The sequence below is a fragment of the Haemaphysalis longicornis genome, unplaced genomic scaffold (genome assembly GCF_048455015.1).
Source record: "Haemaphysalis longicornis isolate Haplotype H1 unplaced genomic scaffold, Haemaphysalis longicornis Haplotype H1 scaffold_6, whole genome shotgun sequence".
Classification (NCBI taxonomy): domain Eukaryota; kingdom Metazoa; phylum Arthropoda; class Arachnida; order Ixodida; family Ixodidae; genus Haemaphysalis; species Haemaphysalis longicornis.
The window spans coordinates 47,567,126-47,593,597 of record NW_027526407.1 but is presented as its reverse complement, the minus strand read 5'-3'; the positions used below and the strand labels follow the sequence as shown (position 1 = coordinate 47,593,597).

Below are 26,472 nucleotides of genomic sequence, written 5' to 3'. Positions count from 1 at the left end.
AGCGCGCGTTTCAGCGTTACTGTCGTTACACCAACCAGCTCTCACCGACAACAAAGTTCTCAAGCCGGCGCCTTTGACATTGCTATGAGTGTCACATGCCAGGCAGGCTTGTTTAGAATTCCGACTTTACAGTGGGTGATTTCATCGGTTGGATTTGCGAATGTTGCTGCCTTCGCTTCAAAGCTGACTTTGCCGCAATACAGTTTTGGCACATGACGGGCTTATGGCGGAACTCACCGCAGCTTCCCTTACTTCACTCTTTCTGAAATAAATTCAACAGCTCTCCACGTGAAGAAGCATCATAAGCCTTCCATCTTAATTTGTTTACAGTGACTTCAAGAATTCACGTACAATAGAGATTTCCTTGATTCAAAGACAGGAAGTCAGCACATCATCAGAACAACGTGTCTTTATTGAAGCAAAAAATACGAGAGAACACAATGCACAATAAACTCGAGACATAATGGCGACACATATGAAAGTGCTAGCACACTCCACAACAGTCTTTCAATGGCCCATCATGGGGTTTGGATGAATGAAAAAGTGTACAGTGACATTTTATTCTATAACAATAGGAATGCACACAGTACGACAAGCCAGCTTTCGGAAAGGCATCTCAGCATATCTATTTACAACGGTATATGCGCTTAACCTACAAGGCTCGCGATGGAATGAATGCAATGACATCGTGGCAGCAGCAAAGGATGGATCTTAAAGAAGGTGGAGCAACCAATGCAGACGCACTTCAAACATCCACACTTTGCAAGAATGCTTATCCAGAGCAGTTTTTTCCACCACAAATTTAAGTACTTCTCAATCACTTCGGTTCCAGTTTACAGCAAGCTTTTCAGTCTGCGACGCAACTTTTACTTCTAAAGTCACTCCGAGCACATTGAACTGCGACTAGTCTGTTTGGTTCAATAACGAGGCAAAATCAAACAAGAATTTCGAACGGAGCACAAAAGTGCAAGAGATGTTTTCTTACATAAAAAATAAGGTACAGAGTTTCACTTCAAACACTACGTGCGAATGTAATGTGCGTCCTGTGCAGCTGAACATGAAGACACATTAAAAGCAGAGCCTTCCCTTTAAGATGGGTCCCCCCCCCCTCCCCTCAACCCTCGAGTTCATTTATGAATTGATGGTTATACACAAGAAAGTGTCCAGCGTCCACACAACACACAAACCGTTCGCTACATGAGACGAGCCGCCAGAGTATTGCCTAGCAAGTCCCTTGTGGTGCAAAACAGGCGATAGAGAAGAACGGCACACGGGCAAAAAAGGGTGTAAAAAAATGAAAGGGAACCAAGGCAAGGGTCGTCACAGTCCTGTTTTCGCGTCTTTGCCCGAGCCTCAGTACAGTTCTCAACATCCTTCAGATTCTGCGCACCACGCACTCTAAACCATGAGCTGCGAAGAAAGCGGAGAAGAAATTCATTGATTCATACTTTCGATTACTCCTTTTTTAAACAATCAACAAACTTGGCACCCTTCACTTTTCATGACACTTACCAGCAGGTCGTCAATGCTCTTTCGGAAAATTACAAAAGTAGCCCCCCTCCCCAACATTTTAAAGGAGTACTGACACGAAATTTCAAAGCTGAGATAAAAAGCTTCCTCGGAAGTTTAAACTGTAACCATCCAGTAGAACATATTTTAAATCAATTTTAAACCTTGCACGCACGAGAAAGCTCATCCGCGCCATCGAGCAAGCTCATGACGTCATCTGCGCTTCAACCCAAACGGCCGACGTCAGGGCTCCCGTGACGTATCGAGGAGGCCGCAGTGCTGTTGGCATGCGCTTTTCCGCTTTGTGCATCACGTCAAAGTTTTTGGGACTAACGTCACGTGCGACTGCGGCCGGTCGGGCCAGTCTGGCGTGTGTGCGCCCAGGTTGGTATTAACTGTGGTGTGACGAGAACAGTGACGTCAAATGCGCCTTCCTGTCAAGCCGGCTGCCTTGGTTTTCCCTTCACCGAAACTGAATGAATAAACGGAGCTGCACGTAATTATTTATGCTGCGCTCAACAATCTAATGTGCTATTCTATGATTAGTGGGCTTGTAGGCACCCATAGCGCCGAAAGAAACGGAACATAAAAAGTTCGTGCCAGTACTCCTTTAAGATCGAGTTTCATTTTCAAATTGCTAAAGCATGCAACACTGGCCAGCGAGCACTGCTTTTCAGGCACAACTGAAACCTACTTTTAATAATGCACAAAACTTGCTCATGCAGTCACCTAACTGGCCTGCAAGCACAACTCAGTCTCTGTATTACCAAAAACAATCCCGCACAAGGGGGAAAAAAAAGGTCAAAATTTCAAAAACATAGATACGGCACATTTGGGGTGCCAACACTCATCTCTGCACTGTGTAATGCCTTCAGCAACGTTTACTTCCTCAGCCAATTGCTGAATATTGTGTTTATGGCCACACGAAGCTATGTAAGAACTTTCGAGCTCAGTGCGTGCTCAAGACGTTTCACCTAGTCCCGCAAAATTGTTAAAAACACACTGAAAGGCACGAACAAGCCAACATAAATACACCTTGTTAACACGGTGTAGCTAAGCCTAACTCCTCCCCCTTTACCTTAACACCAAACTTCAAAATCAAGCTTCAAAAAATGTGGTTTAACTCAGTTTTTATGTGTAAACTGCATAAGTTCTTCCCAATTTTGTAGGTATTTTTGTTAGACTTTTTAGAACTTAAATAACATAAGCAAAAAAAAAAAAAAAAAAAAAAAAAAATTGACTTTTCTTTACGTAAAATGACGATCTGCTAGTTTCGTGCAGTGAGCGAGCCTGCAAGACACAACTCAAATGCCACACACGCATGCAGAATGCAGAAACTAGAGCTCACGAGGCTTCAAGTTCTTAAAAGCTTCCTTCATCCATAAAAGGAAAACAGAGCTGAAAAAAAAAAATTCAAGAGGATAAAATACACTACAATGTTGTAAGCAATATGCTAATGCTGATATGCCACAGTTAAACCAAGAACAACAAAAAAGCGGGTAAGTGAAACATAATGCTTTAGCGAACTGTTCGCGACCAGACTTGTTGAATAATAAACTTCAAATCTTCAAAAGGAACCATTACAATGCAACAAAACTTGTTTGCTTTACTGAAAAGATCAGGCAGTTGATACCTCACTATAAGTTGGCCATTCATTAGATTTCTTTGTAATGAGAGCATACCTTCCAGTAGAGCAAAATTCTAGCGAACTGCCCTATGCTCGGAATAAAGCAAAGATGCATGTCGTATATGTATAAACTTCACTAACAAAGAAATATGGAAACAAAATGGTTCAGTTCACCAACAAAAAAGATCTGCGAAAAGTGTAAACACAGGGAGTATGAATGGGCACCAGGGAGGACATGATGCATTCTGGGTAAGCGCGCCATTTTGCTGTTCTCACCAAAAAATGCCCTGTGAATCGCCCGCACAACTGCCCTGCCAAATCAAAACTGCAAAAAGTTCCCTCGCTCGCGTTTTTTTATTTGAAGGACGAAATAAAAGCTTAATTTCAACAAAAATTTTTTCAATCCCAGGTTTGCGAAAAGACACCTCAGCAAGCCTCGACCAATGCAGATTGTTTTTGAGCAATTAGGCGGACATTCACTTCCTTCAAAAAATACTTAAGCTTGGCCTAAGACGAGTCCCCAGTGCTGACATGACTCCCTTGCCTGTCCATGTAACACTCTCATGTTAGATATCTTAGCCAGCTTCAATGCCCAAAGTAAAGTTTGTAAAGTCGATACGCCTAATGTAAAGTGCTCTGGGCACATCGACCCTCTCTGACCCCTTGATGAGAGCGCGTAACAGCTGATAACTTCACGTAAAATTTAAAAAAAAAAGTGCAAGACAAGCTCGAACAATGGAGAATACTTTTCTTCGCTTGCGACCTCCATTGCGCTACTTTACAAACTCAGCAGAGGCCCCATAAAACAAACATCTGCCCACGAAGTGAAAATTATTTTGCCGTTGCCACAATCGCAAGATTTTCTCAGGCATTGCTTGCGAACATCGGTGTTCTTGAGTAAGTTGCAACATTAGAGAAGATTTGGCAAGAGTGGTCACTTGCAGTGGTTAAGCCTCCATTTATACCAATAGTAATAATAATATCACGTGCATTAACTCTGCCTGACAAGATTTCTGATCTAAGTTCATGACGAAGTTACCTGCGTCAGACTTGACGCGTCTCCTGGTAAAAGCGGCAATCATATGGCTGTCGACCCATAATGCATCATGTTGCCAATGCTAAACACACTCCCCATTTAATTAATGAAAGGGTGAAAAAACGGTCAGTAAAACTTATTGGAAGATAGTAAAGGAAAAAGGCATTGAACATCGAAAACATGATGTCCTAACATCAAAATTGGCGTGTAAGGAAGCTTACAATTACAGGAATATTTACAGCAGTGTGATGTCGAAAAATACTCCGCACCAAAAAAAGGCACGACTCTAAAAAGCCATCAGAGTGCGGTCACAAATTCTGGCGATAAGATGGAGGCACATAACATACAGACGGATTCATGACTATAAAAGAAAAAAAAAAAAAAACAAATAAACAGAAAAAGAAAAACCACACATGGACGAATGGTTCCGTAAGGTTTCCCAAAACTGTGTGACTTCCTGCTTCACTAAAACAGTGCACCTTGTAAAGCGACCAGTCCGAACAGCACAGTCGACCTTGCAGACATTTGCCCGAGACACGACAAGAAGCACATCGAATAAGGAGGAGAGGACACAAACGACCAAGCAAAACTTCTCCGGCAAAATCCCCCTTCAAAAAAGCTTAAAGCCCCCCACCCATTCTTTCAAGCATTTCCACAATGAGGTAGCGACTACTCTGCAACTTCAGTTCTTTCAATGCGAGTGAGAACAAAGACCGGAAAAGAATACATCTAAAAGGCTCCATCGATTAAAAGATACCCGAGAGCAATCGGACAGGAATGAAGCTACGCTTCAGTGCATCAGAGTGGCCCAGAAAAACAAAGAGGATTACATATGGATGGCATGACTGAAAAGCATGAAGCATGAAGCCAGATGCACAAAAAGCTTTTGCAAATCAGGCCACACGAAATTCGATGGAAAGCACCATTGCGTTTACAAACGGTGGTGATGGATGGAGAACCGTTTAACAGGAGAGCTGGAGGGCACAACCATATATTCGGTGGCAAAATATCTGTCACCTTTTCGCAAGATTAACAACTCCATGCCAAGTACCACAGCAGATAGGCCTCAGCAGTGCTTGCCAAGCCTTCAAGCCTTCAAACTGTCTGATCAAATGATGTGCACTATTTTCTGAAACCCGCAAGTTCTCCAGTCTGAAGCAGTAGCGACAACCAAATTCAACTACTCAAAACTGATGTCGGCGTCAGATGTTGCTTGCAGCCCTATTTAAATTCACCTCGGCTCCCGTGTCCTTGAGATAACAGAAAGAGGCATGGGCTAGCAGCGACTTCTCAGAGTAACAAAAAAAAAAAAATTAAAAAAAAAATGAAATTTCCAAAATTTTGCTTCTTGATTGGACATCCTTTCTCAAGTCACTCCCCACACACATCCAGCACTCCTGACACTGCAGGAACAATTCACAACCTCCCAAAAAAAGAGTTAAAAAAAAAAAAAGCCTCGAAGTACCACGGAGAGCACAAAACCCCGTCGCCATATTTTTGCAGCGAGCCCTTTGCCGAAATTGGACGTGCCACCCTTTTCACCGCAAAAAGAGCGGCGACAACGCCGCCACAAACTGCCGACGCGAAGCACTTGCGCCGGACAGGTCAGCGCACCTTTTTCTGCTGCCGCGCGCGGTAGATGTCGTGCGCGGGCGGCACGAGCCCACTCTCGTCCTCCTCGCTCTCCTCTCCTCCTCCACCACCTCCTCCTCCTCCCCCTCCACCGCCACCCGTCGCATTTGCGCCTCCGCCAACGCCGCCGGGTCCGTCGTTTCGGTGTTTCCGCTTGACGCCACCCCCTCCACCAGGGTTGCCGGATTGTTGTGCGGCCGCCAGGCTGTGCTCAAACAGCTTGGCGTGCTCCTTGGAGACTCCGTTTTCGCTCGGCCGGGGAGCTGTACGTTTGGAAAGAAAATTGAGGAAACCGCACAACGGGTATTGGTTTACTGCACACAGCCTTTACACAATGCAGCAGCATTTCCCGTCTTCTCTAGTCTTCCAAGCAACGAGTGGCACTGCTGTACTCACTCAAGTGATCACACAATCAAACAAAGAACGAACAAAGAACGAACCCTTGTGATGAGTTTAAACGCACTCAGTACCGTATTTATTCGAATATAGGTCGACCTTTTTTTTCCGAAAATGTGCTTAAAAATTGAGGGTCGACCTATAATCGTGACCGAAGAACCTCGACCTATAGTCGTGATCAAAAATGGCGAGCGCACCGAGCGATCCGTTTCTCCGTCGCGCCCGGCGCTCCTCAATTTGAGGCGGCAGCGCGGAGCATCTAGAACAAAGACAGGCAAGAAAATAAAGGAAAAAATAACAAAACAATCAGCGTAAGAAAACCACCCACAGTCACTGCCGGCTATCGCGCATTACCTGCGGCCGAACCGCACGAGCGAGCTTACGTACTGGCTAGAGAGCCAGATTGGCTTGGCTTGGTGACTTCGGAGCCGCGGTAGCGGCTAGCGCGAGGTGGGGGTAAAGGTGACTTTCGCCACCTAGCGTAGCCACCTTGTGAACGGAACGGCGTTCCCTGCTTCGCTCGCTGTCTCTACTATCTCCCGTTCTCCGTTTCATGCGCTTTCTTTACGTTTGCTTCGTTGTGATTTCCGCACACGTTTTTCTCGTGCGCATTTCGCGATGTCACGTCGGACTTTAAGCGCCGGGTGATCCTGTTTGCTGAGAACTTTAACAACTGCGCCGCTCAGCGAGAGTTAGTCGTTAATGAAAAGCTGATCAGGGGATGGCGGGAACAGCGGGACGAACTTTTTGCTTGTAGGGGACTGCGTCGTGCGTTTCGTGGTGGGAGGCACGATGCTCTCGAGAAAAAACTCCGGCTGCACGTGGAAGAGGAGCGTGCGAAAGGACACCGAGTGTCCTACGAAGATATTCAGACCAAAGCTCAACAGTTAGCGCTGCGAGGCGAGATTGGCCGTTCAGCCTTCAAAGCCAGTCGGGGGCGGGGGTGGGTAATGAACTGCGGCGCATGCGGCGCAAGTTCCGACGACGACGCAGTGTGTGGCTCCGACCAGTGAGGTGACCGCGTTGTAAATAAATGGGAGTTTTAAAAAGTTTCCTCAAGTTTTTTTCTTAAAAGTATGGGTCGACCTATAATCGAATATATTATTTTTTTTTTTCGGCGACTTCAATTTTTAGGGGGTCGACCTATATTCGTGCTCGACCTATTTTCGAATAAATACGGTAAGCACATCTACGAGCAGTCTAAATGTATACCGACACGTGGCTTACGAGATAAAGGTGCACTATTGTACTCCTTTTTTTATGACTGATGTCTTGTCTAGAACCGTTCCTTTTTCACGATTTTCAAGTGACCGTTTTTTCCGGGCGATTTTCGGCCGACCGTTTTTTTCTGAGTGATGACCAAGCGATTTTAGGTCGGCCAACTGGTCTATGGAGAAATGCATCATTTTAACAGGACGCAATCGGTACCCATTAAGAAAGCTTTCGCTTTTAACAGTGTGCATGCCCCCCCTACACACACGACCAATGTGCCAAGTAACTCACGTTTTTCTGGTAGGTTGAGATTCCGGAAAATATCCATCATCTCATCGACCGCCACAAAGGGACCCTGGGTGAGAAAGCGGAACACGTTCAGTATCGTCAAAGGCAAGCGTGAAATGAGAGAAAGAAAAAAAGGAAATGCTTCATAAATGTGGAAGTCACAAAATCTGCTCAATGATCTCTCATTGTGGTCAGTCATTAAGCTACCCATTGCAATTTTTTCGCGATGTGCACAAAGCACTAAATAGGGACCTTTTTCTGTTGATGGGCGGGGACTTTCATGAATACCGTCAAACCAACATGTAACTATTACTGGCTAGAACAGCATGCAGGAACAGCAGGCATCATAGTGCACACGTGCTTGAATTTTGTTTTCGTGGTCTCTTAAAAGAAGTGACAGCATGACGGGTTTACAAGCACGTTGAAGTCTTCACTAGAATGTACTGGTGAACCAGCCGAAGCAACAGCCCATAGCGTCCCCAGCAGTAAAGGCAATTGGGTAATCTCTCACCAGATGGCGTCGTCTACCAGCTGGGTGACCAAGTCACCAGAAAACATCTTTTTTTAGTGAGCTTAGCTAGCCGTATCAAAAGAGTTTCGACGCACACACGGCGACTATCCCTCAACTCCCACACCTGCGTCTTGATCAACCCTTTCTGTAAGGGTCCCTATGATTTTCTCCCCGACTACCACCCACGACGTCAATGGCAGAATCTGGTCGACGAAAGTCTCCCCACGTACATCTTGATCGAGTGCTCTAAGTGCCCCTACAACTTTCGTCCCAACGACCAGCGACGACGACGTCAACGACACAATCAAGTCAAAAGTCATCCTTTTAAAAATACCAACACCATTGGTGCCTCTGACGGAAACTCAGCTGACTTAAGAAAAGGCCAAGAGAAGCCTCTTACCATGAAACAGGTTGGGGGTGGTAGCCTCATCATGAGCTCGGACGCGGCCGGAGGTGGAGGGAACACGCCACCCGCCACGATGTGTGCCCCGGTTGCTGCGAAAAACAGCAGACAGTTGCGGCCAGTTAGCGTGAAGGCTACTGCAAATTCTGCTGAGTAAGACTGAATAATCTGGGTAAACAGGAAAGGGAGGGAAAAAAAGAAAATTAAAGCCGTTCCACTCAATGGGAAAGCTGTCGGCAGCTACGACGAACCCCTAACGAGGTTCGACTATAGTACCGCGAAATTCTGCCTCGAATCACATGTTTTTACAAAGCACTTTAGTATCCCTTTAAGAGTGCGCCAGATAGTCTGCCGACGCACTCCTTTCAGCCTTCAACCTTCGTGGCATCTTCACAAATACACTGTGCTTGTTCAGGAAGGAGGCAACAAGAAACAAAGGTAAGGTTTCACAGTAAAGGAGTAAAGGAGAGTATGAGATGTAGCAAGCAGGGCACGACGTTACACTTACTGTATTTTCACGCGTATAATCTGCACCAAACATGCGAAAATTTGTGGGGTGAAGTAGAGGTGCGGATTATATGCGAGGTATTTTCTTTGATGCAGCTTCATCGCAATGCGCATTGGGCCGTGATGCCCCTACAGTGGTAATAGCGACTAAGCCACTGTTATCCCATTGACAGTGCTCATTTTGCACACACAGCTCAGCAATATGCCAACCTGAAAAAATGTATGCTGCAAATCCTCTAGTTACATAGTCAGCTATGTAAGTTCTTTTGAATAAACAAATGTGTAATGTTTCCTCGTATTGTAGCTTTGTTCCAACCTTTTATGTATAACATATGCAGGCAATACGCAGGGATATATTTTTTTATTCGTCGACGGAAAGTGGGGGTGCGGGTTATATGCAGGGGCGGGTTATACGCGTGAAAATATGGTACGTACCCAGCACAGGAGAGAGCAGAAGAGGAGAGGTGAGGCAAAGCAAGAGGGGGCAAATACTGCTACTCACGGACGATCTGCTTGGGCTTGAAGGGGATCATCTGGCCCGTGTCAGGGCGTGGGAACACCAGGCTCTGCTGGTCCGTGGCGGACTCCTGCTGCGTCACCTCCCGCTTTGACACTGGCACAGATGAGGACGCCACCACGGGCGCACGCGACAGCTCCTGCCACGGGTCACGCAAGGTCGGAGGTCAAGCTCAGTCGAGTACGCGGCGTTCAACCAGTGCCAACCTTTCATTCGAGCCTGGCTGCACGATTCTGCTGCCTTGAATCAAGGCCCGGCTAAATTTATGAATTTTGTAGCCGGATATCATTCCTCCAAAAGAAAGAGTGGACTTTTTTGTGCGTGTGGGGCGCTGGATTTAAATAGAAGCAGATGCTTTGCTGAGGCTTTGCCGACAGTGCAACACAAAGGGGTTTTTTCATTCCTCAGTCCTCGAGCTGGCTGGGTCATACCCAGACACCAATGCGCATTTGTTTTCAGCATGTTTCTGCCTCAGGTTGATGCCAGCCAAATATCTCAGGCTGACAGATTCAGAGGGAAAAACGGAAGTTCAACTGGGTTCGCCTGGGATGGATCAAGATCACAGGGAGGAAACAGACAAGTAGTGACCAATTCCTGTACTACACCCTTCCACAAGAACGTGATGCAGAATTTCTTCCACAGAAGGCGCTGTTCGCCTGTCTCCAAGTACACACTGAAAACCTCCCTGCCAGAATGTCATCCCATTTTCAGCTTGCTAGCAAAAACCAACCTGGTTATTCCCTCCTCCAGGCTTTCAACTTCATCTTCCTCTTAGGCGTGCAGGTACCAATTTACAGAACAGGGACATAGGAAGCCGCCCCTCCCAACTTTCCTATCGATCTAACTACAAAAAGATACGCAAATTTAATGCTCTACCACTCAGCGTGCTCCCCAATTACTCCCAATATTACACCCAATATTACTACTCCCAATTAATACCCCTCACTTGCTCCACAGCACATACCTTCATTAATGCAAGAAAGGAAGGGGAAGCTTAACAAATTCCCCCTCTCATCCTCCTCCACTTCCCCGCTTTGCACTAAAAAAGAAGTCCATATGCAGTGCAGTAATTTGCAGTAATTCCCCAAGCAAGTATACAGGCCCCTATTTAATATTGTCCATTATTCGCTGCTGTTTAAGGGCCGTGAAGCCAGGCCCAAAATCCAAACAAGAAGAAGAAGATGAAGGAGGAGGAGGAGGAATCTATTTTTCGTTTTACGAACGTGCATCGACACTCCGTATGCCATTTTGGATGACCATAAGGAGGCAGACTGGTCTTAGAGCTATTTTTTTATTTACCAACCAATTTTAGTGAAACTGCACAGCGTTATAGAGTTTTTTGTGCTGATTTCAAATCTGCCATTAGATTTTTTGTTAGTTGATTATATTTTGAGTTAATTAATGATGAATTGCCATTATTTTGGGTCGCAGTTACAAAATAACCACTCCATACAGAATGGCGATTACCATGTGGCTAGGCAGACAAATGACTAAAGAATACAACACAGGAAGAACGTTTTTGATTCAGCTATTCTTGGTCGTTTTACAACACAGGGAACTTCGCTTCTCCCGCGCTCTGCCAGAAATGGCTCGCAGGTGGTGCCAATTGAACACAATAATAATTTTCCAAAGCCTCCATTTGAAAAATTTGTTTCCAACATTGTAACATTGTATTCTCCACACATTTCGGTATCAGAAGCAAAAAGAATTAAAGTTGTACCTGCTCTGGGTGCCAAGATATCTGAGGATGAAATGCTAGCTTTGCATTGCAAGAAAAGTGCCGTTTCACCATTGAATTCTGCGCTAACTGAGCTGTAGAGTGCACTTTAAAATGCTATTATAATATAATAACAACAAGATATGATGCCTTTTGATGAGGAAATTTACAGACTGATAGAAAAATGGTCGTGAAGGCCAAAAATCCCATTTTTGAGAAAACGCTTTTTTTTACTGTTTTTCGGCCCCAAAGACCCAACTGCCCCCATAAGCCACAATGGAAACATGAGGTGGCATCTGACCGCACACTCTTAAACCCTCCACTAATTTTACTAGGGTGTCTATCGGGTGTGTGAGGCAGTCGAGCAGGACGGACTCACCCGGTAGCCCAGCGACTTCAGTTCCTGCATGGTGCACGGGTAGAGGTCCATGAACCGGTACCGGTCCACCAGCAGTGCCGTCTCCTTGCCCTCAAACTCCTTCAGCTGCACAGGGTGAGTACATGAGCAGGAACACAAACTACAACACCTGAAATGACATCCCCGCCGAAAAAGTCCATTGGAGGTTCAAACAGGCAAGTCCGAAACACCATTGGGCCGAATGGAAGTGCAGTTGGTTCCAACTGGTTCAATGGTGTTTCGGACATGTCCAATTGCACCTTCAATGGTTTTTTTCCTGCTGGGATGGAACCAGAACGGCTTCCCAGATTTTCATCACTGAATAAAAGGTCTTTCCAACCGGCAGCATGGGCAGCCCCTACTTGTTGCATGAACCAAAAACCTGGTGGACAACCACACCGGTTAATATTCACGTCCCGTCCACTTTATTCCAAGATTCCTCAACCTAGCTGTTTCCAAGTTTCACCCAAGTTTGCAGCTTAAATGAGGGAAATAATAGTGGCGCCAGGACGTCAACATTTCACTTTTTTTTTTCTACACCCACATGAACGGTGATCTTTTTGTTTGTTCTTCCGGTTACCACTTTGCCTCAGTGGTTTCCTGTAAACTGGTTCACACAGCAACCTGGTCCACTTTCACACGGTCAAAAACACTTGCAGCGAACAAGGACGAGTGCTGACACGGATCAATGCCTCACTTTCTCAATGGCGGCCGCCCTCCGCTTCTCCACCTTGAGGATGCTCGAGAGGTCGCCAATGTTGGACTCGAACTCCAGGAACCGATTCCAGATCTCCCTGCAAGGGAACGCGAAGAATTCAGAGGATGCCGAGAGTTTCAAGAGACCAAGAGGCCATTCTTGACCCAGGGCTGCAGTCGCATGACAAATAAAAAAAATAAATGAAAAGAAGATGATGACAAAAAGAAGCTAAAGAAGAGGAAAGGAACCTATCAACTGGCACATTTTGAGAACCAATACAGAACAAACAGAACATGAACCAAGTCATTGTCTCTTGTAGTTTTTCACTGTCATACGTTTGTTTTCAGATAGCTTTTTCAAAGTAGTATTGATGTCAACTCGCCCGATTGCTGTCAATTTCAAACTATGAATGTGCTGCAACTCACCAGCAACACTGTAAGACTATGCTGTAGCTTCGCTACTCATTCAGCAGAGCAAACCCGACAAACACTGCCCAGCCTGGGACCATGTTTTCTGTCGTCCCTTTGGGGCAGGGAATTTCACGAAAATAGCAACTTTGTGTCTGAGAGATGACATTTCATACAAGCAAGTGTACGCACCTATGAAATATCGAAGTGTCTGCTGTCAAGGCTAGAGACTTGTCAAGAATGCAGAAAACACCCCCCGCCAGATTTACAAGATGAATAACCTCGGATTTTGCGGTGACCAATCAAGGAGTGTACGAAGAGAGATATCCACATCACGACCTGAACTGGAGCCTCCCGCAAGCCTAAGCCTGCCTTTACTCTAACGACCTTGACTTCTCTCTAACCAGAACGGTAATGTACATTTCAGCAGGACTCAGTAAGGCCTACATTTAGTACGCCAACGGCTGGCCTATTTCCTAAAATTGTGGTCTGCGCAGTGCTTTAATCTGAATAGATGTACAAGTACTCAAGACTGCGTGTCTATACACGAAACTTTGTTAGCTGTATGAGAACTCAGTCCTTGATTGCAATAAACATTCCCTTCAAAAGCTTTTACCCTAAATTGAAATACAGTATAGTCATACCCTACAATGGCGCACATTTCACATTTGTGTACAAACTAAACTTCATATTCTATTAAACAACACTTTGCACAGAAGACCTGACTGTTATGCTACTATTTTTTTTTTCAGTACGCACACCACCACAACCGAGTTGATGCTCATATGGGGGCAGACAGTGATATTCCACACACCTTCAGTGAGATTGATTTGATTGATTATTTGTGGTGTTTAACGAGCTGACACAACGCAGGTGATGGGGCGCGCCATAGTGGAGGGCTCTGGATTAATTAATTAATTAACATGAGCCAAAATCTCATACACACGGGCATTTTCGCTTTTACACCTTTAGTCAGCTCACGTGTGAAAATACACAACACATGGTGGCAGCGAATTGTTTACTCACCCCACACGTTTTTACACCAGCCGACTTTGACATCGCGACCTCCAAGCTACTAACCGCAGTTCCACGGACACCGAGTTAAACACACAAAGCCTGGATCCAAAACCGCATAATAAGGAGATAAGATGACTTACACAGACTTCTCTGGAGGCAAAGAACCCGACGTGAGCACCCTCTCAAACAGCACCCTCGTGTTGTTGTCCTCTGTCAATTACAAAAGCGAGAGAGGGAGAGAGAGAGAGAGAGAGAGAGAAAAAAATGCCTCAGCAATTGAACACCCGACAACTCACTGCAACTAATTTCTGCAACATCCAACCGGTGTAGATCGAAACCTGGTACGCAAATGGTACGTAAATGGTACGCAATGGTATGCAAATGGTACGAAACCTTCTCAAATGGTACACAAACCGGGCAACAATCTTGAAGTGGGCGGGGTTGGACGCGGTACTGCATTTGGCTACAAATTTACTGCTGGAATTTGTCTTATTAAGTCTAGGATGTTTTCTTTCCAAATGATAACTGATCGCATACTCGCATTACAAACCAGCCTTACAAGGGTAGGTTCGAGGAACAATTTATTTACCCGTAGAAGAACGTGAAACTAACGGCCCTACGTACAACCAAACAAGGCACACGGATTAAATTGCAACCACCCACCATTGAGGTGAGACAGGTAGTCGACGTAGGCCATGATGTAATCCTGGTTGTCCCCGTATTTCTTCAAGCCCAGCTCAAAGATTTTGAAGGCCACGGTCTTTTCCTGCAGTAGGTTCGACACGCGTGTCACATTGTGAAGTCCGTTTCCAGCAAGGCAAGCAGGGAAGCAGGAACCTCCAGCTCTAAACAATCGCATTCACGGGCAAAAGATGGTTTACAGGGAAGGAACCAACATTGGCGATCATAAGCAGCTCAGAGGGGTTCAAGGGAGCTTGCTGACATGGCTGTAATGTATCCTCAGACCTCACAATGCTCTCCGCTGCAAATAAAGCAGTTCTGTGACCTGAAACACTTCTATGTTGATGAGAAGTAACAGTCATTCAATGCTGCAATTAGACACCAACACTACATTATTTCATTAACAAGCACAGCTATATCTGCTTACTATCTACACATGAATTAGTTTAATTGAATGCACTACTAAGTGAGCGTGTAATCTGACGTATGCTGCATAGATCGTTGTTTTGCACATCGTTTGGCCATTACACTGTCTAGTAGACACTGGTCTTGCGACAGTCTGATGCAAGCCTGGGCACGAGTGACTATTATAAACTAAACAAGCAAATAGATAGATAGAAAAATTACTCAGCTTGGAATAACCACAACCAACTCACTTGTGTGAAGAAAGTAGCAAATGAGTACTAAGCGAAACTTCTTTTCACAACAGGGACCATACTCTGTGGAAGTGTCAGAACTTTTCCAGCAGGGTTCACTTCTGGCACGGTCTAACATGATTGGCTGCTCACAAAAACGTCACGGATAGCTGTGTGCAGAGCCAATCACGTCGGACCACATGAGAAATGAAGCCTGCCAGGAAAGTTCCAATGCACTGTAAAACTAGGCCTTTGTTCCCAACAAAGAAAAAAAGAAGCGTAATCAAATACAATATGCTCTACTGCACCAACTCCGCATACTTTTGGCAAAGTTAAGAGCTTACATCAGCTAACCTACCAATGAACAACGCCCCTGCCAGAGAATCAACATTTGGGCAAGTTGATATCGGCTGAACATCTCGAGGGGCAGTTTCAAAGGCCTTTGAGAACCTCAAAGGTTGTCAGTGGTGCTCCTTCGACTAAAATGGCATTTCAACGAAAGGCCTTTGAGAAACGTCGTGTAGCAGCTCAAAGGTGTCATTCGAGTCAAATGACATTCGACTCAAAGGCCTTCGAAACGCTCGTGTAGCACGGGTATTACACAGCACTGCACTGGGTTGGTGAAATGAAGCACAGAGGCCGGCGAGTCGAAAGAAACGCAACGCACCTTGCTGCAGTAGTACTCCATGAGCGCGGCTGCTACGTAGACCTGGTGGCTGCTCCTCGGGTCCTCTCGTGCCTTCTTGAATACCACCCGTGCTGTCTTGATGCCCTCGGCCCTCCGTGCGAACTTCATGTACTGAACGTACGCCTACAGCGGACAGGAGGTGTTCTGTTGAATCCTTGTTGAACCCTCCTCAAGTGCGTTGCTTTGCCAAAAGGTTTACAAGAACCAAAAATGTTCACTTGGCGTAACCGAAGGGTTTCAGAGCCACTCGACTCTTATAGACCTTTTCAACTTCTTCGTCCTGGGAGCTGCCATTTTATCAGTGGGCTGTGCTAGCGGTCCCATAATTGGCGCAGTCGACAGGAAGATGTAACTGCGCATGCGCAACACAGCCCAGGACATGTACTGATCTTATGAAAGATTAACGCATGAAAAGGTTTATAAAACGTCAGAAATTTTCCCTATCACGGCCAAACCCAGTGAAAATTAAAAAGAGCTGCCGTTTTCCAGTCAGAACTTCTTCTCTTCACAACGAATACACTTATTAGCAACCACAGCGATAATTTGTTTGTAACGATGTACTTTTCAGAACAACCACCTCAGCTATATTAAAGATTAAAGAAAAGTGCAGGTTCTGTTCTTTTTTCTTACAACTGCCAATACTGTCAACTTCTTTATTTCACATGTGTGGTTGGGGAAAAATAACCAATATTTCGAATGACAGACACAAATCTGGGTGAAAGCATTCAAAGCACCTCAATCTGCTTTCCTTCCTGAAATATTGCCAAACTGCTAAAGGAGATAAATAAACAAAAAAAGGGGGAAACATTTAGTGGGACTGCCTCACCAGTGTCGGGTCGATGTCTGGGATCTCAATGAACTTGTTGTAGATTTGGTGCACCTTGTCGTGCTTCATGCGACTCTGGAAAAGGGGAAAATAGACACTGGTTGCACTCATAGCTGGAACCCCTCCAACACACTTCCTACACAAGAGAACAGGCAGAAGCTCCTGCCATCCCAAACACTCATCGACCTGTGCAAGCTGCAAGCCTGTGGCCGCAAGGTGGCGTTGAGTGTCTAGCGGTGTCAGGAAAGCCACATCCTCGAATCTAAGCCGACCCCCGACTTTCGTGAACGACTTTTAAAAAAAAGTATCGGCCTAGATTCGAGCAAATACGGTATCTCGAATTCTCCTGGAAAATAATTGACTGGCTCAAAAAATAATGGCATAATTGAAATCAGTGGAAAAAAAAAAGAACCAAGACTGGCAAGTTTCCCTGATGGCTTAATAAAACTTGCTGCTGGGCTAACTGGTTCAAGGTCATCATAACGGAGGTTAGCACTTCAAGAAACGAGACACATGACAGAAAACGAACAGGACGGGCGCTACTTCAACTGATTTATTCGCATATATAGCACACACACAAAAAAAAAACAGCATGCGCAGCGCAGCTTTTTTTGTGCTAGATATGCGAAGATGTAGCTTGGAAATAAATCAGTTGAAGCAGCGCCCGTCCTGTTCGTTTTCTGTCATGTGTCTCGTTTCTTGAAGCGCTAACCTCCGTTAAGATAAAGTCTCACAGAGTTTACTTAAAAATTAGAAGAAATTGTTTGAAGAGCCATGTCCCTCCTCCTCAAAGCAAGAGCCCAGGACTGACCTCCACACCACGCTAAGCCTACCTCCTCAAAGTCGGCGTAGGCAAAGTACAGCAGGGTGTTCTTGCGCAGCAGGGTGGTGGTGGCGCGCTCGTAGATGGCGGCTGCCTCGTCCGAGAAGAGCTTGCCCGCGTTCAGGTCCCCCTTGTCCGTCAGGAGCTTGCTGGACTGCTCCAGGAACAGTGCCGCCTCGTACCACACGTCCGGGTGGTGGCCCAGGCACAGCAGGCACTGCTCGTACGCAAACATCACTGCGACGACGACGACGAGGAGAACGAGAGCAAGGGGCAACGTTGGTCGTCCACTGGTAGAACGCCACGTCCGCAGGGCCATAAGGCTTCGTACCAATACGTACTATCCTCAGGTACAAATTAAGAACGGCAATAGCTCCCGTAGTGTATCCTTCTGCCAAAGTGATGGACCCGGATATCAACAAGAGCGCGTGTTTTGAAAGGAGACGACGTCACGCAGCCTGACTTCGTTTGATTTTTGTTAATTCGCTGTCTCTGCGGTAATTTATGTTAATGTTTTGCGCAATTGCTGCCATGGAAGGCTTAGTGTTACCGTGTAGGAGCTTCACGGCACAACACGCACTGCCGTGAAGCTGCACTAAAAATAAAAAAGAAAGCCTATGTATTATCTGCGCCCCTACTTTTCCACTGAAGTTTTCACATTTCCGGCGCAGGTTATACGCGCGAAAATACGGCACACTTACACACTGCATGCTTTGCCCCCTACCCAGGTTTCACGTTAGTGGAGATGGCCCGGGAATTTTCTTTCCTTGCTAAGAAGCGCAGAGCTCACCTCGCTTGGTGATGAGGGCGTGGTCGTCTGTCCTGAGGGGGTTCCCCTTCTCCCAGGCAATGTACTTCTTCCAGAGCTCCACCTGCAAAACGGCCCAAGCATGGACTTTTACGTCCCACACAGCTGCTGCAGAACCATCCCGGTAGTACTATTAATCACTGCCACAGTGACATTCACAAACAAAGTGACAGTCCTGAGAGACGGACCTGTTTGGCCTCGTCGGGTGTTCCCTGCGGAGGCACGGAGGGCGAGTTCTTGTTGAGTCCCCGCGTGACCGCCTCGTACTCCTTGGCGACCCGCCGCGCGTTCATGTACTCCCGACTCCGATCCGAGATCATCTTCTCCGCAATCAGCATGTTGATGCCCTGCGAAAATCAACTGAGAGTTGGTCCCAAGAGGAATGCCTCTTTTATTCGTCATCATCATCATCACCCTGCCCACTGCAAGACGAAGGCCTCTCCGATGTTTCTTCAGCCGTTCATGCCTTGCAATGCCCCAGTCCGTTCTTTGGCTCCGAATTCCCTTACTTCATCCCTCCATTGACTTAATGGGCTTCCTCTACTCATACGTCTTGGTAGCCAGTCTGTTACCCTGATGGTTTTACCTGTTACCTTGATGGTTTTACATGCCCAGCCCGAGTTCACTTTTGACCTTAGATTCGAGTCGTAATTCGAATCGTAATGACAGGGAAAAGACGTAAAGAATAAACAAGATAACGCACTCAACACAAGAAAAGAACACACACGAATCAACACAAAATGCAAATTCAAAGCAAACACAACAAAGCTGTGCATCAGCAAGTATTGACCAAAGAACATGGCTAAAGTGTGCCACTAAAATGAGTTGTGTTCAATATCCTAGAATTCTGAGCTGTTTTCCATCATGTGTTGAAATAAGGAAAACAAAAAAAACACGTTAGTGAAGCTGTTGCACACCCAGGGGCGTTTACGAAAACAGCCAATTTGTGGAGTCCATCGGCAAGCAACGCAGCTTCTTCTCCAACCAATCCCCCACAAGATGATAGTGATGACAGTGGAATGCATTCAGTGGCATAAGCAAAAATTTCGCCACATTTTTCACGCTAGGTGCAGAAAAGGCGGGACGCGAAGGTGCCCCAATAAAAGGGGCATGTCTTCCAAAAGCCTAGGTCCTTAATCTGTATTGAAACCACATGCATCGCATATTTAGAACAAAGCTGGTGCGTGAAAGCTCCACTTTTAAACCTCGCTCTTCTCACAGAGCGAGGGATAGAGAGAATGGGGGTGCACCGATGCACCAACAACTACCCCGCAGGTTACCGTATTTTCATGCGTATAACCCGCCCCTGCATATAACTCGCACCCCCACTTTCAGCCCGCCGGAAAAGAAAAAAAAAATCCTCGCGTATTTCCCACACATTTGATACAGGAAAGGCTGCACCAAAGCTACTGCTCAAGCAACACATCACATGCTGCGTAGATAGAAATAGCGTATATTTAGCAAGTAGAATTCACTGACTGCAAGGCGAAAGTCACAATTCATTAATAAAATTCAGCTGTTAGAGTGAGCTCGTCCTTTGTTTATTCTTCCTTGTCCTTGGTATGTTTTGCGCAATCGCTGTCATGGAAGGTTTAGTCAGTGTTACTGCGTAGGAGATTCACGGCACAAGGCACGTTGCCGTGAAGCTGCACTGAAGGAAAAACCCCGCGTATTATTCGCACCCCTACTTTGCCACTGAAATTTTTACATTTTTGGTGCGGGTTATACGCACGAAAATACGGTACATACACCCCTAACACACCACGCAGTCATCTTCTAGTGCGCCATGCAAACTTGCAGCACAAAGAAAGGGCTGGCGACCAACTCCAGCTCTTCAGCAAATGCAAGAATTTTCCATCCAAAGTTGACAAGTGCGCCTAAAAAGCACCGATATATGATACCACCAGACACACACACACACACGCACGCACGCGCACTGTGCAAACCTGCCAATAGCCAACCGGATTACTGTTTAACAGGATGAAAGGTTGGGTGAGTTGGTGTTGATTCATCTTGAAAACGTTTTTTTTCTTGGTCAACGTCTTTTCCCCGTGCCTATTTTCAAGATGCGTTACTGTCTGAGGAAATCCTCGAAGAAGCTCTTCTTCCCAGTGGAACAGATTGCAAGGGAGTGCGAGCGCACCTGTTCGTAGTTAATGTAGTCCTTCCAGAGCTGCTCGATGTTCATCATGGGATTGACGATGCCTCGCTGGTACACCTTGCGTACGGCCGTGATGCGTTGGTTCTCTGCGTACGACCCCACCGCCTCTCTGCAACAACCCGAGGGGGCACAACAGAGTCAGTCCCAAGACCCACATTTGTCACAAACACGTCAAACACAAATCTACCCGCAATGATACTTCCCAGAGAAAGCAGACACTACACAGGGGGGCTCTTTGATTTAGTCCCGGACTCATCGCAGATTGTCCGCAAGTAGTCCACGGAATTGTCATGCCTTAAGATATACATGAAAAACAAATGCTGGACCACTTCTGTCTGCGGCGAGTCCATGACTGGTACTTGAAGAGCCTCAGTGTAAAGTTTGACAAAAAAAAAAGGGCCTATTTGATTGTCAGTTTATTAGACGACGCGGGATGCCCAGGATGTGATACTATGCTTATGGCCCAATTTTGAACGCGATAGTTCCTGCGGTTATCAGGACTGTACGCAGGTTATGCGAGACTAGTGAATCCAAGAGGCCGCCTGTGTATACACTTAATTAAAACAGTAGCATTGAAAATGGAGTAAAGGAACCCACAAGTTTTGCGCGTTAAATCATTAACGCGTTACCCGCTTCGATTCTTGTGCGAATGACGCCCGCAAAAAACGAAGGCTCGGGTCGCAGGAAAAACCGAGCGACAACACGTTGAATGTAGGATGGCCCAAGTGCTACATAAACTGTGTTTCGGTCAGTAGAGAATAAACAAGTGGATGACAAGTGTGTGCAAAAAAAAAAAAGAAACAGCATGCCTAAAGCAGAATTACAAGACTTTTTTTTTTTTTAATATGCAAAAGAATGCTGTTTTTGGGTGCACAGGGTTGAGCAACCACAACACACAGATAATAAATTTTACTTTATTGCAGAACGAAGAGAAGGCAGCATTGTCATGCGCACAGAAAATATCTGGTGCCAGGCTATACACGAGGCTTCTAAAGTGCGAGCTGCATTGACTGCAGATCAGCACTTAGTAAAGGCACTCCTCCAAAATCAAATGATGCCACAAACTGCATATTTTTACATCACCTACTATGTTCTGTGAAAAATAAACCTGGCTGTCAGAAGATACTACCCAGCTGCATCATACACACTACGAGTATGCAAAAATGTTTCTTTAAACCGGCGACACATTCCTTCGAATCGATGTTAAAGAAGTGCAGACCGCAAAATTTGCTGACTGCACACGAGCCATTTGATTGATTGATTGTGGGGTTTAACGCGCCGACGCAACGCAGGCAATGAGGCGCGCCATAGTGGAGGGCTCTGGATTAACTTTGAACACCTGGGGATCTTTAACGCGTGCCGAAATCTCAAACACACGGGCGTTTTCGCTTTTCCCCTCCACCAGAAAAGTGGCCACCACGGTCGGGAATCGAACCCACATCCTTAGGCTCAGCTGCGTGCGAGCCATGTCCTAGGCCCCATATGTTCTGTGTATGGCCCTGGACGTGTTTAGTAGACTCAGAAGAAAAAAATGTGGAATAGGTGTGTGGTGAAATGTTCTCGATCAGCCCAGAAACCACAACCACAGCGAATCGAGCGGTATACCACGCAGCGTGTTGCCGTGAAGCGTCCCAAAAGCATGTTCAAACTCACACTGTGCCCGTCATGCGCCACTTGCACAATGTCACATGCACATGGCCTTTAACGTTACTTTGACGTTAACTATTCGGCATGTAACATAACACCGACCTCTGCAATACCGCAAATGTAAGCCAAAATTACACGGGAAAAACCGCAATAAAACTTGCGGTTTGCTGAATGTGTTCACAATTATTGCGTCCATACCTACATTGTTTGCAAGGAGAGAAACACCCACTAAGGTTTTGTCCGCACTCCTTTGAACATAAACGTGCTGTGTACGTCGTTATCGGCGTTGCACATTTAAGGCTAGCCTGTGCGCGACAAAGTTTTGTGCCTAACTTCTCACGGCCGCCGCCGTAGAGTTGCGCCGCATCATTATAGTCAACGCCTACCTCCATTTTGCAGGCGACAGAAGAGCTCGCCATAACGTTGCCAAATGTAACATCCCTGTCCATTTGTGTAGATGCGGTATACACGAGACAAAAAAAAAAGCATAGAAGAATAAAACGATTGTCTGCTGTTTGTCTGCTGGACTAATGCAAACAGTGTAGACAGTGCACAGAGTGCTGGATTGAGCACAGACTGAGCTTGGCATCCACCTCAAAATACACCAAGCTGCTTGAGCCATTTGCTGGCAAACAGCTGTTTTTTTTTTTTTTTTTTTCCTTGACACTGATAGCCTCATGGCCATCATTCACCACTTCTTCATTTGTCTTTCGCAGCATGGAGGTTGGCCTTTATGGAGCACATGCGTTTGCGTGTGAACATTGCGCACCTCTGCCAACAGCATTGTACAAGCACAGCATCATGAAAGATGCTTGCTCTGTAATGCAATAAAGTTTGACTTTGGGCTAGTTGGGTATGCATGACGCCTTGAAAAACAGCGCAAAAAACCCGGACGTAGAGAGGGTACACAGACACGAGCACTGCTCGTGTCTGTGTACTCTCAGCGCTTGTGTCTGTGTACCCTCTCTACGTCCGGGTTTTTTTGCGCTGTTTTTCAAGGTGTCATGCTTGCTTTGTTTGCCAGGTTCTTCCCTCCTGACACACCAAATTGAGCAAATGTGCAGCAAACTTGTGGGCTATTTGACAGTCCAAGTGTCTCTTTGGGGAAAAGAGACCGGTATTAACCACAGACTGGTATTAACCCAAACTTATTTCCCGAGAGTTATCTACATGTGTCAAGCACTGTGCTGGCCTAGCATGTCAACCCATTACAGGAGCACTGTCACGAAATCTTAAGCTGATATAACGATGTAAAGGGCTTCCTTTGTATACGGTGATACCCCCCAATGATGTTTCAACTGTAACCATTCAGTATAGCATATTTTAATCTTTGCATGCGCAAGAAGGCTTGGAATGGACACTGTTTCGACATCAGCATGACGAGTTGGGTGCCTTTCCATGCGCCTCGCCTCCAAGTGCCGACATGAGGGCTCCCGTGACGTAGCCAAGGAAGTTTGCTGCTGTTGGCGTGCACTGTTCCACCTTGTTTATCACGCCCGTTTTGGAACTGACATTATGCTGCCTGGGCGCGTGCGACAACAGGCGGTCTGGACACGCTCGCTTCAACGTGCGTGTTCAGACAAGCCGCAGTGCAACAAGAACAGTGGCGACAAGAGATCTGTCTTGCCATGGCGGCCGCATTGGTGTCCATTTCATCGAAACCAATGAAACCAAAACTGACACAAATAAACTGGGCTGTAAATGATTGTTTACGCTAATGAAGCTATTATACCCATAGCTGCAGAAAAAAAAAAAAAACGAAAATTTCGTGTCAGTACTCTTTCAAATGTCTGTAGCCCAGCCATTGAGCCACAGATTTCTATATTTCTTTGTCACATAATTCAGACAGCCAGCCGGCTGGCTGGCTTGCTTGTGCTGCTGATGAATGCGCAAAAAGGCAAGCATCCGCTCTCAGCAGTTGCAACGCCTGCCGAAGGCAGCGATTGGCGAAACATGTCAAACGCATTCGCACGTTGCGACAACAGGAACTCCCCTGCCTTCTTACAACCCGTTTAGTAGCTTACACTGGAAAAAGTGAGACACGTGAAAGCGGAAAAAAAAAATAATAATAAAATAAAATAAAACAGTCCAAAGCGCTGTGCCATTTCCCTATAATTAAGACATTTATTACAGGCAGGAGCAACATGCCAACAATTCTTTTTCGCCGAAGCGCATTGTCGGGCAATTGGGGCATGAAGTTTTTAAGAATTTCTGAGAACGAAGAACACAAGAAGGAAGTAGAATGCATAGCAGCTCTTGTCCTCCTTTCACTCTACTTCTTTGTCGTGTTATTTGCCCTCAAAAATCTTTTAAAACAATTTTTTTCCAGCATCATGCACTATGCTAAAGAGAAGGGGAGCGCCTAGGTCGTCAAGACATGTTCATAGGGGGGTTTTTCCCCCTTCAAACAAACGCTTCACTTCCGTTCGTCTTCAAGAAAAAGAAATGCGCACAACTCGGTGTCTCCAAAAGGTGAACCGCCTTTACGAGAATGGTCAAGTTCAAAAGTTTAAAAGAGGTTCGCGCACACCGTAATAATAAACGACACACACAACAGACAGATGCACCAAATGAGACTGGAGCTCCCACAAGTGCAAGCCGTTTATGCATGTACGGGCAGATAGAGAGGCACAGAGGAGACTGTTTCCAGACTGTTACAGTCACAGTCCTCCTCCCGGCAGTCGCTTACACGCTCTTGAGGAAGTGGATGTAGTCTGTCCAGACCGGGTACGAGAGAATGTCCATTCCCATCTTGTCGAGCGCAAAGTCGTACGCCTGGGCCATCTTCTCCCTGCGCGGCCACCAAGGATCACATCACTCTCCACGACTGACGACAGCGGAGAATCAAAAGAACAAACTGCTTCACGCGTCACTCTGCGCACAGAGGATTCTGACCAGAAATATTTAGTGCAGCCGTAGGGGATGGTTTCGTCACTCTCGATAAAACATACGGCGGTTATTTTTTCCAAACGAATTTCTCAAACGCCTTTTTTTTTTAAACTAATGCAAGTGCTGCAGCGGAAACGGTTTTTTGGGATAGTCTGAGGAGCTTTCACGTCACCGCCACCATGCTATGCAGTTTTATCTCACTCTGAAACTGCTCTAACGAGCTCAATCAACTATGACGACCTTTCCCTACACTGTCCAGCAGGCGTTGACGAAGCTGCGACAGCTTCAAACAATTCTTGCAAAAAAAATTTTCCATGCCACTAATCAATAATCTAAGTTCAAAGTGACAACACAAACTAAGCTCAAGTGATAACATCATGAAACACTGAAAAGAAACAATACCACATACAGACAGCGACATTACTAGCAAGAAACAATGGCGGCAACAACAACAATTAAAACCTGAAAAATTATAGAAATGAACACAGTGCAGGCACCACAAAGAATGCATGCAGCTCACTGGCGAGTTAATTCAATCACGTGTGATCCACACCGTGAACAGCCAACAGCGTCCAACAGCAAACATGCCACTTGTCGGGTGGCACCACTCAAGCAAAAAAAGACCGCTGGACTGGCCTACCTGAAGGTGGGCAGAGACCCCTTGGTCTCCTTGACGTAGGTGAGGTAACATCGCCACAGGTCGATGTTGAGCACCTTCATTAGGCAGCGCTGGAACAGCTGTGTGGCCAAGACGACACCCGGGTTGGGAAAGGCAAGCACTGAACGCCTCTACTGTTCGCTCGAAAGCTAGCTATTTTTTACACCACTGCTAATTGGGAGTCCACAAGGACCAGCATGACCGGTAGTGGTCGGTGGAAAAACAAGTTTCTCCCTTTTTACACTAAGCCTGCATCCAGAGGTTGATGCTGCAAGTTCAGCTCCACCCAAAACGTTCCTCCTTGAATATATTGATGGCATGAAGTTGCACGAAGAAATCTATGGGGCACACCACCGGTCAAGCTGCCCTTTGTAGAGTTACAACTTAACCGACCCACAGGTGAGCCCTTTCATTAATTTGCAGAGGGCTCAAAGTCACACAAACTATGGCAAGCAATGCGTCAAAAGTCACATTTTCACCACGCTATCTTCTCTGGCTTTGCCACACCAATGTTTGCGCTGCCACTTCGATACAATGAAGCAACTGTCACGATGTGTGGATGAACTGTATTGTACACATTCTGCCGAGTGAAACTGGCATGCCAAATGAAGAGCGAAAACGTGCAAACATTAACTTCTGACGATTGTCCACCCATTACCTGGTACACAGACCGATATATTTTTCCCATTGCAGCTGCAATTCAATATCACTCATGCGAGCAGTTCCAACAAGACGTGACACACGCAATGTCTGCTACCACGTTTGAAGAACAAGTGGAAGCAA

General features: G+C 46.0%; 1 protein-coding gene across 4 annotated transcripts in view; it reads right to left on the bottom strand.

Annotated features, from left to right (window-relative positions):
* Positions 1 to 391: 391 nt before the first annotated feature.
* The window catches only part of Su(f) (cleavage stimulation factor subunit su(f)), a 49,207-nt gene continuing 23,126 nt past the window's right edge, over positions 392 to 26,472 (bottom strand). Inside the window, exons 5-22 of one of the 4 annotated variants that reach the window (XM_077674182.1) lie at positions 25,672 to 25,769; positions 24,832 to 24,933; positions 20,478 to 20,604; positions 18,523 to 18,681; positions 18,317 to 18,398; positions 17,537 to 17,763; positions 16,704 to 16,778; positions 15,857 to 16,000; positions 14,537 to 14,639; positions 14,014 to 14,083; positions 12,450 to 12,546; positions 11,735 to 11,839; positions 9,624 to 9,777; positions 8,612 to 8,706; positions 7,704 to 7,767; positions 5,787 to 6,067; positions 2,858 to 2,907; positions 392 to 1,410 (exon numbers count right to left, since the gene is read on the bottom strand). In XM_077674182.1, coding sequence (XP_077530308.1) covers positions 2,872 to 2,907; positions 5,787 to 6,067; positions 7,704 to 7,767; positions 8,612 to 8,706; positions 9,624 to 9,777; positions 11,735 to 11,839; positions 12,450 to 12,546; positions 14,014 to 14,083; positions 14,537 to 14,639; positions 15,857 to 16,000; positions 16,704 to 16,778; positions 17,537 to 17,763; positions 18,317 to 18,398; positions 18,523 to 18,681; positions 20,478 to 20,604; positions 24,832 to 24,933; positions 25,672 to 25,769 — 2,019 coding nt within the window. In that variant the 3' untranslated portion in view covers positions 392 to 1,410; positions 2,858 to 2,871. The remainder of the gene's footprint in view (positions 1,411 to 2,857; positions 2,908 to 5,786; positions 6,068 to 7,703; positions 7,768 to 8,611; positions 8,707 to 9,623; positions 9,778 to 11,734; positions 11,840 to 12,449; positions 12,547 to 14,013; positions 14,084 to 14,536; positions 14,640 to 15,856; positions 16,001 to 16,703; positions 16,779 to 17,536; positions 17,764 to 18,316; positions 18,399 to 18,522; positions 18,682 to 20,477; positions 20,605 to 24,831; positions 24,934 to 25,671; positions 25,770 to 26,472) is intronic. The other 3 variants (XM_077674183.1, XM_077674184.1, XM_077674185.1) reach the window with 3 other exon arrangements.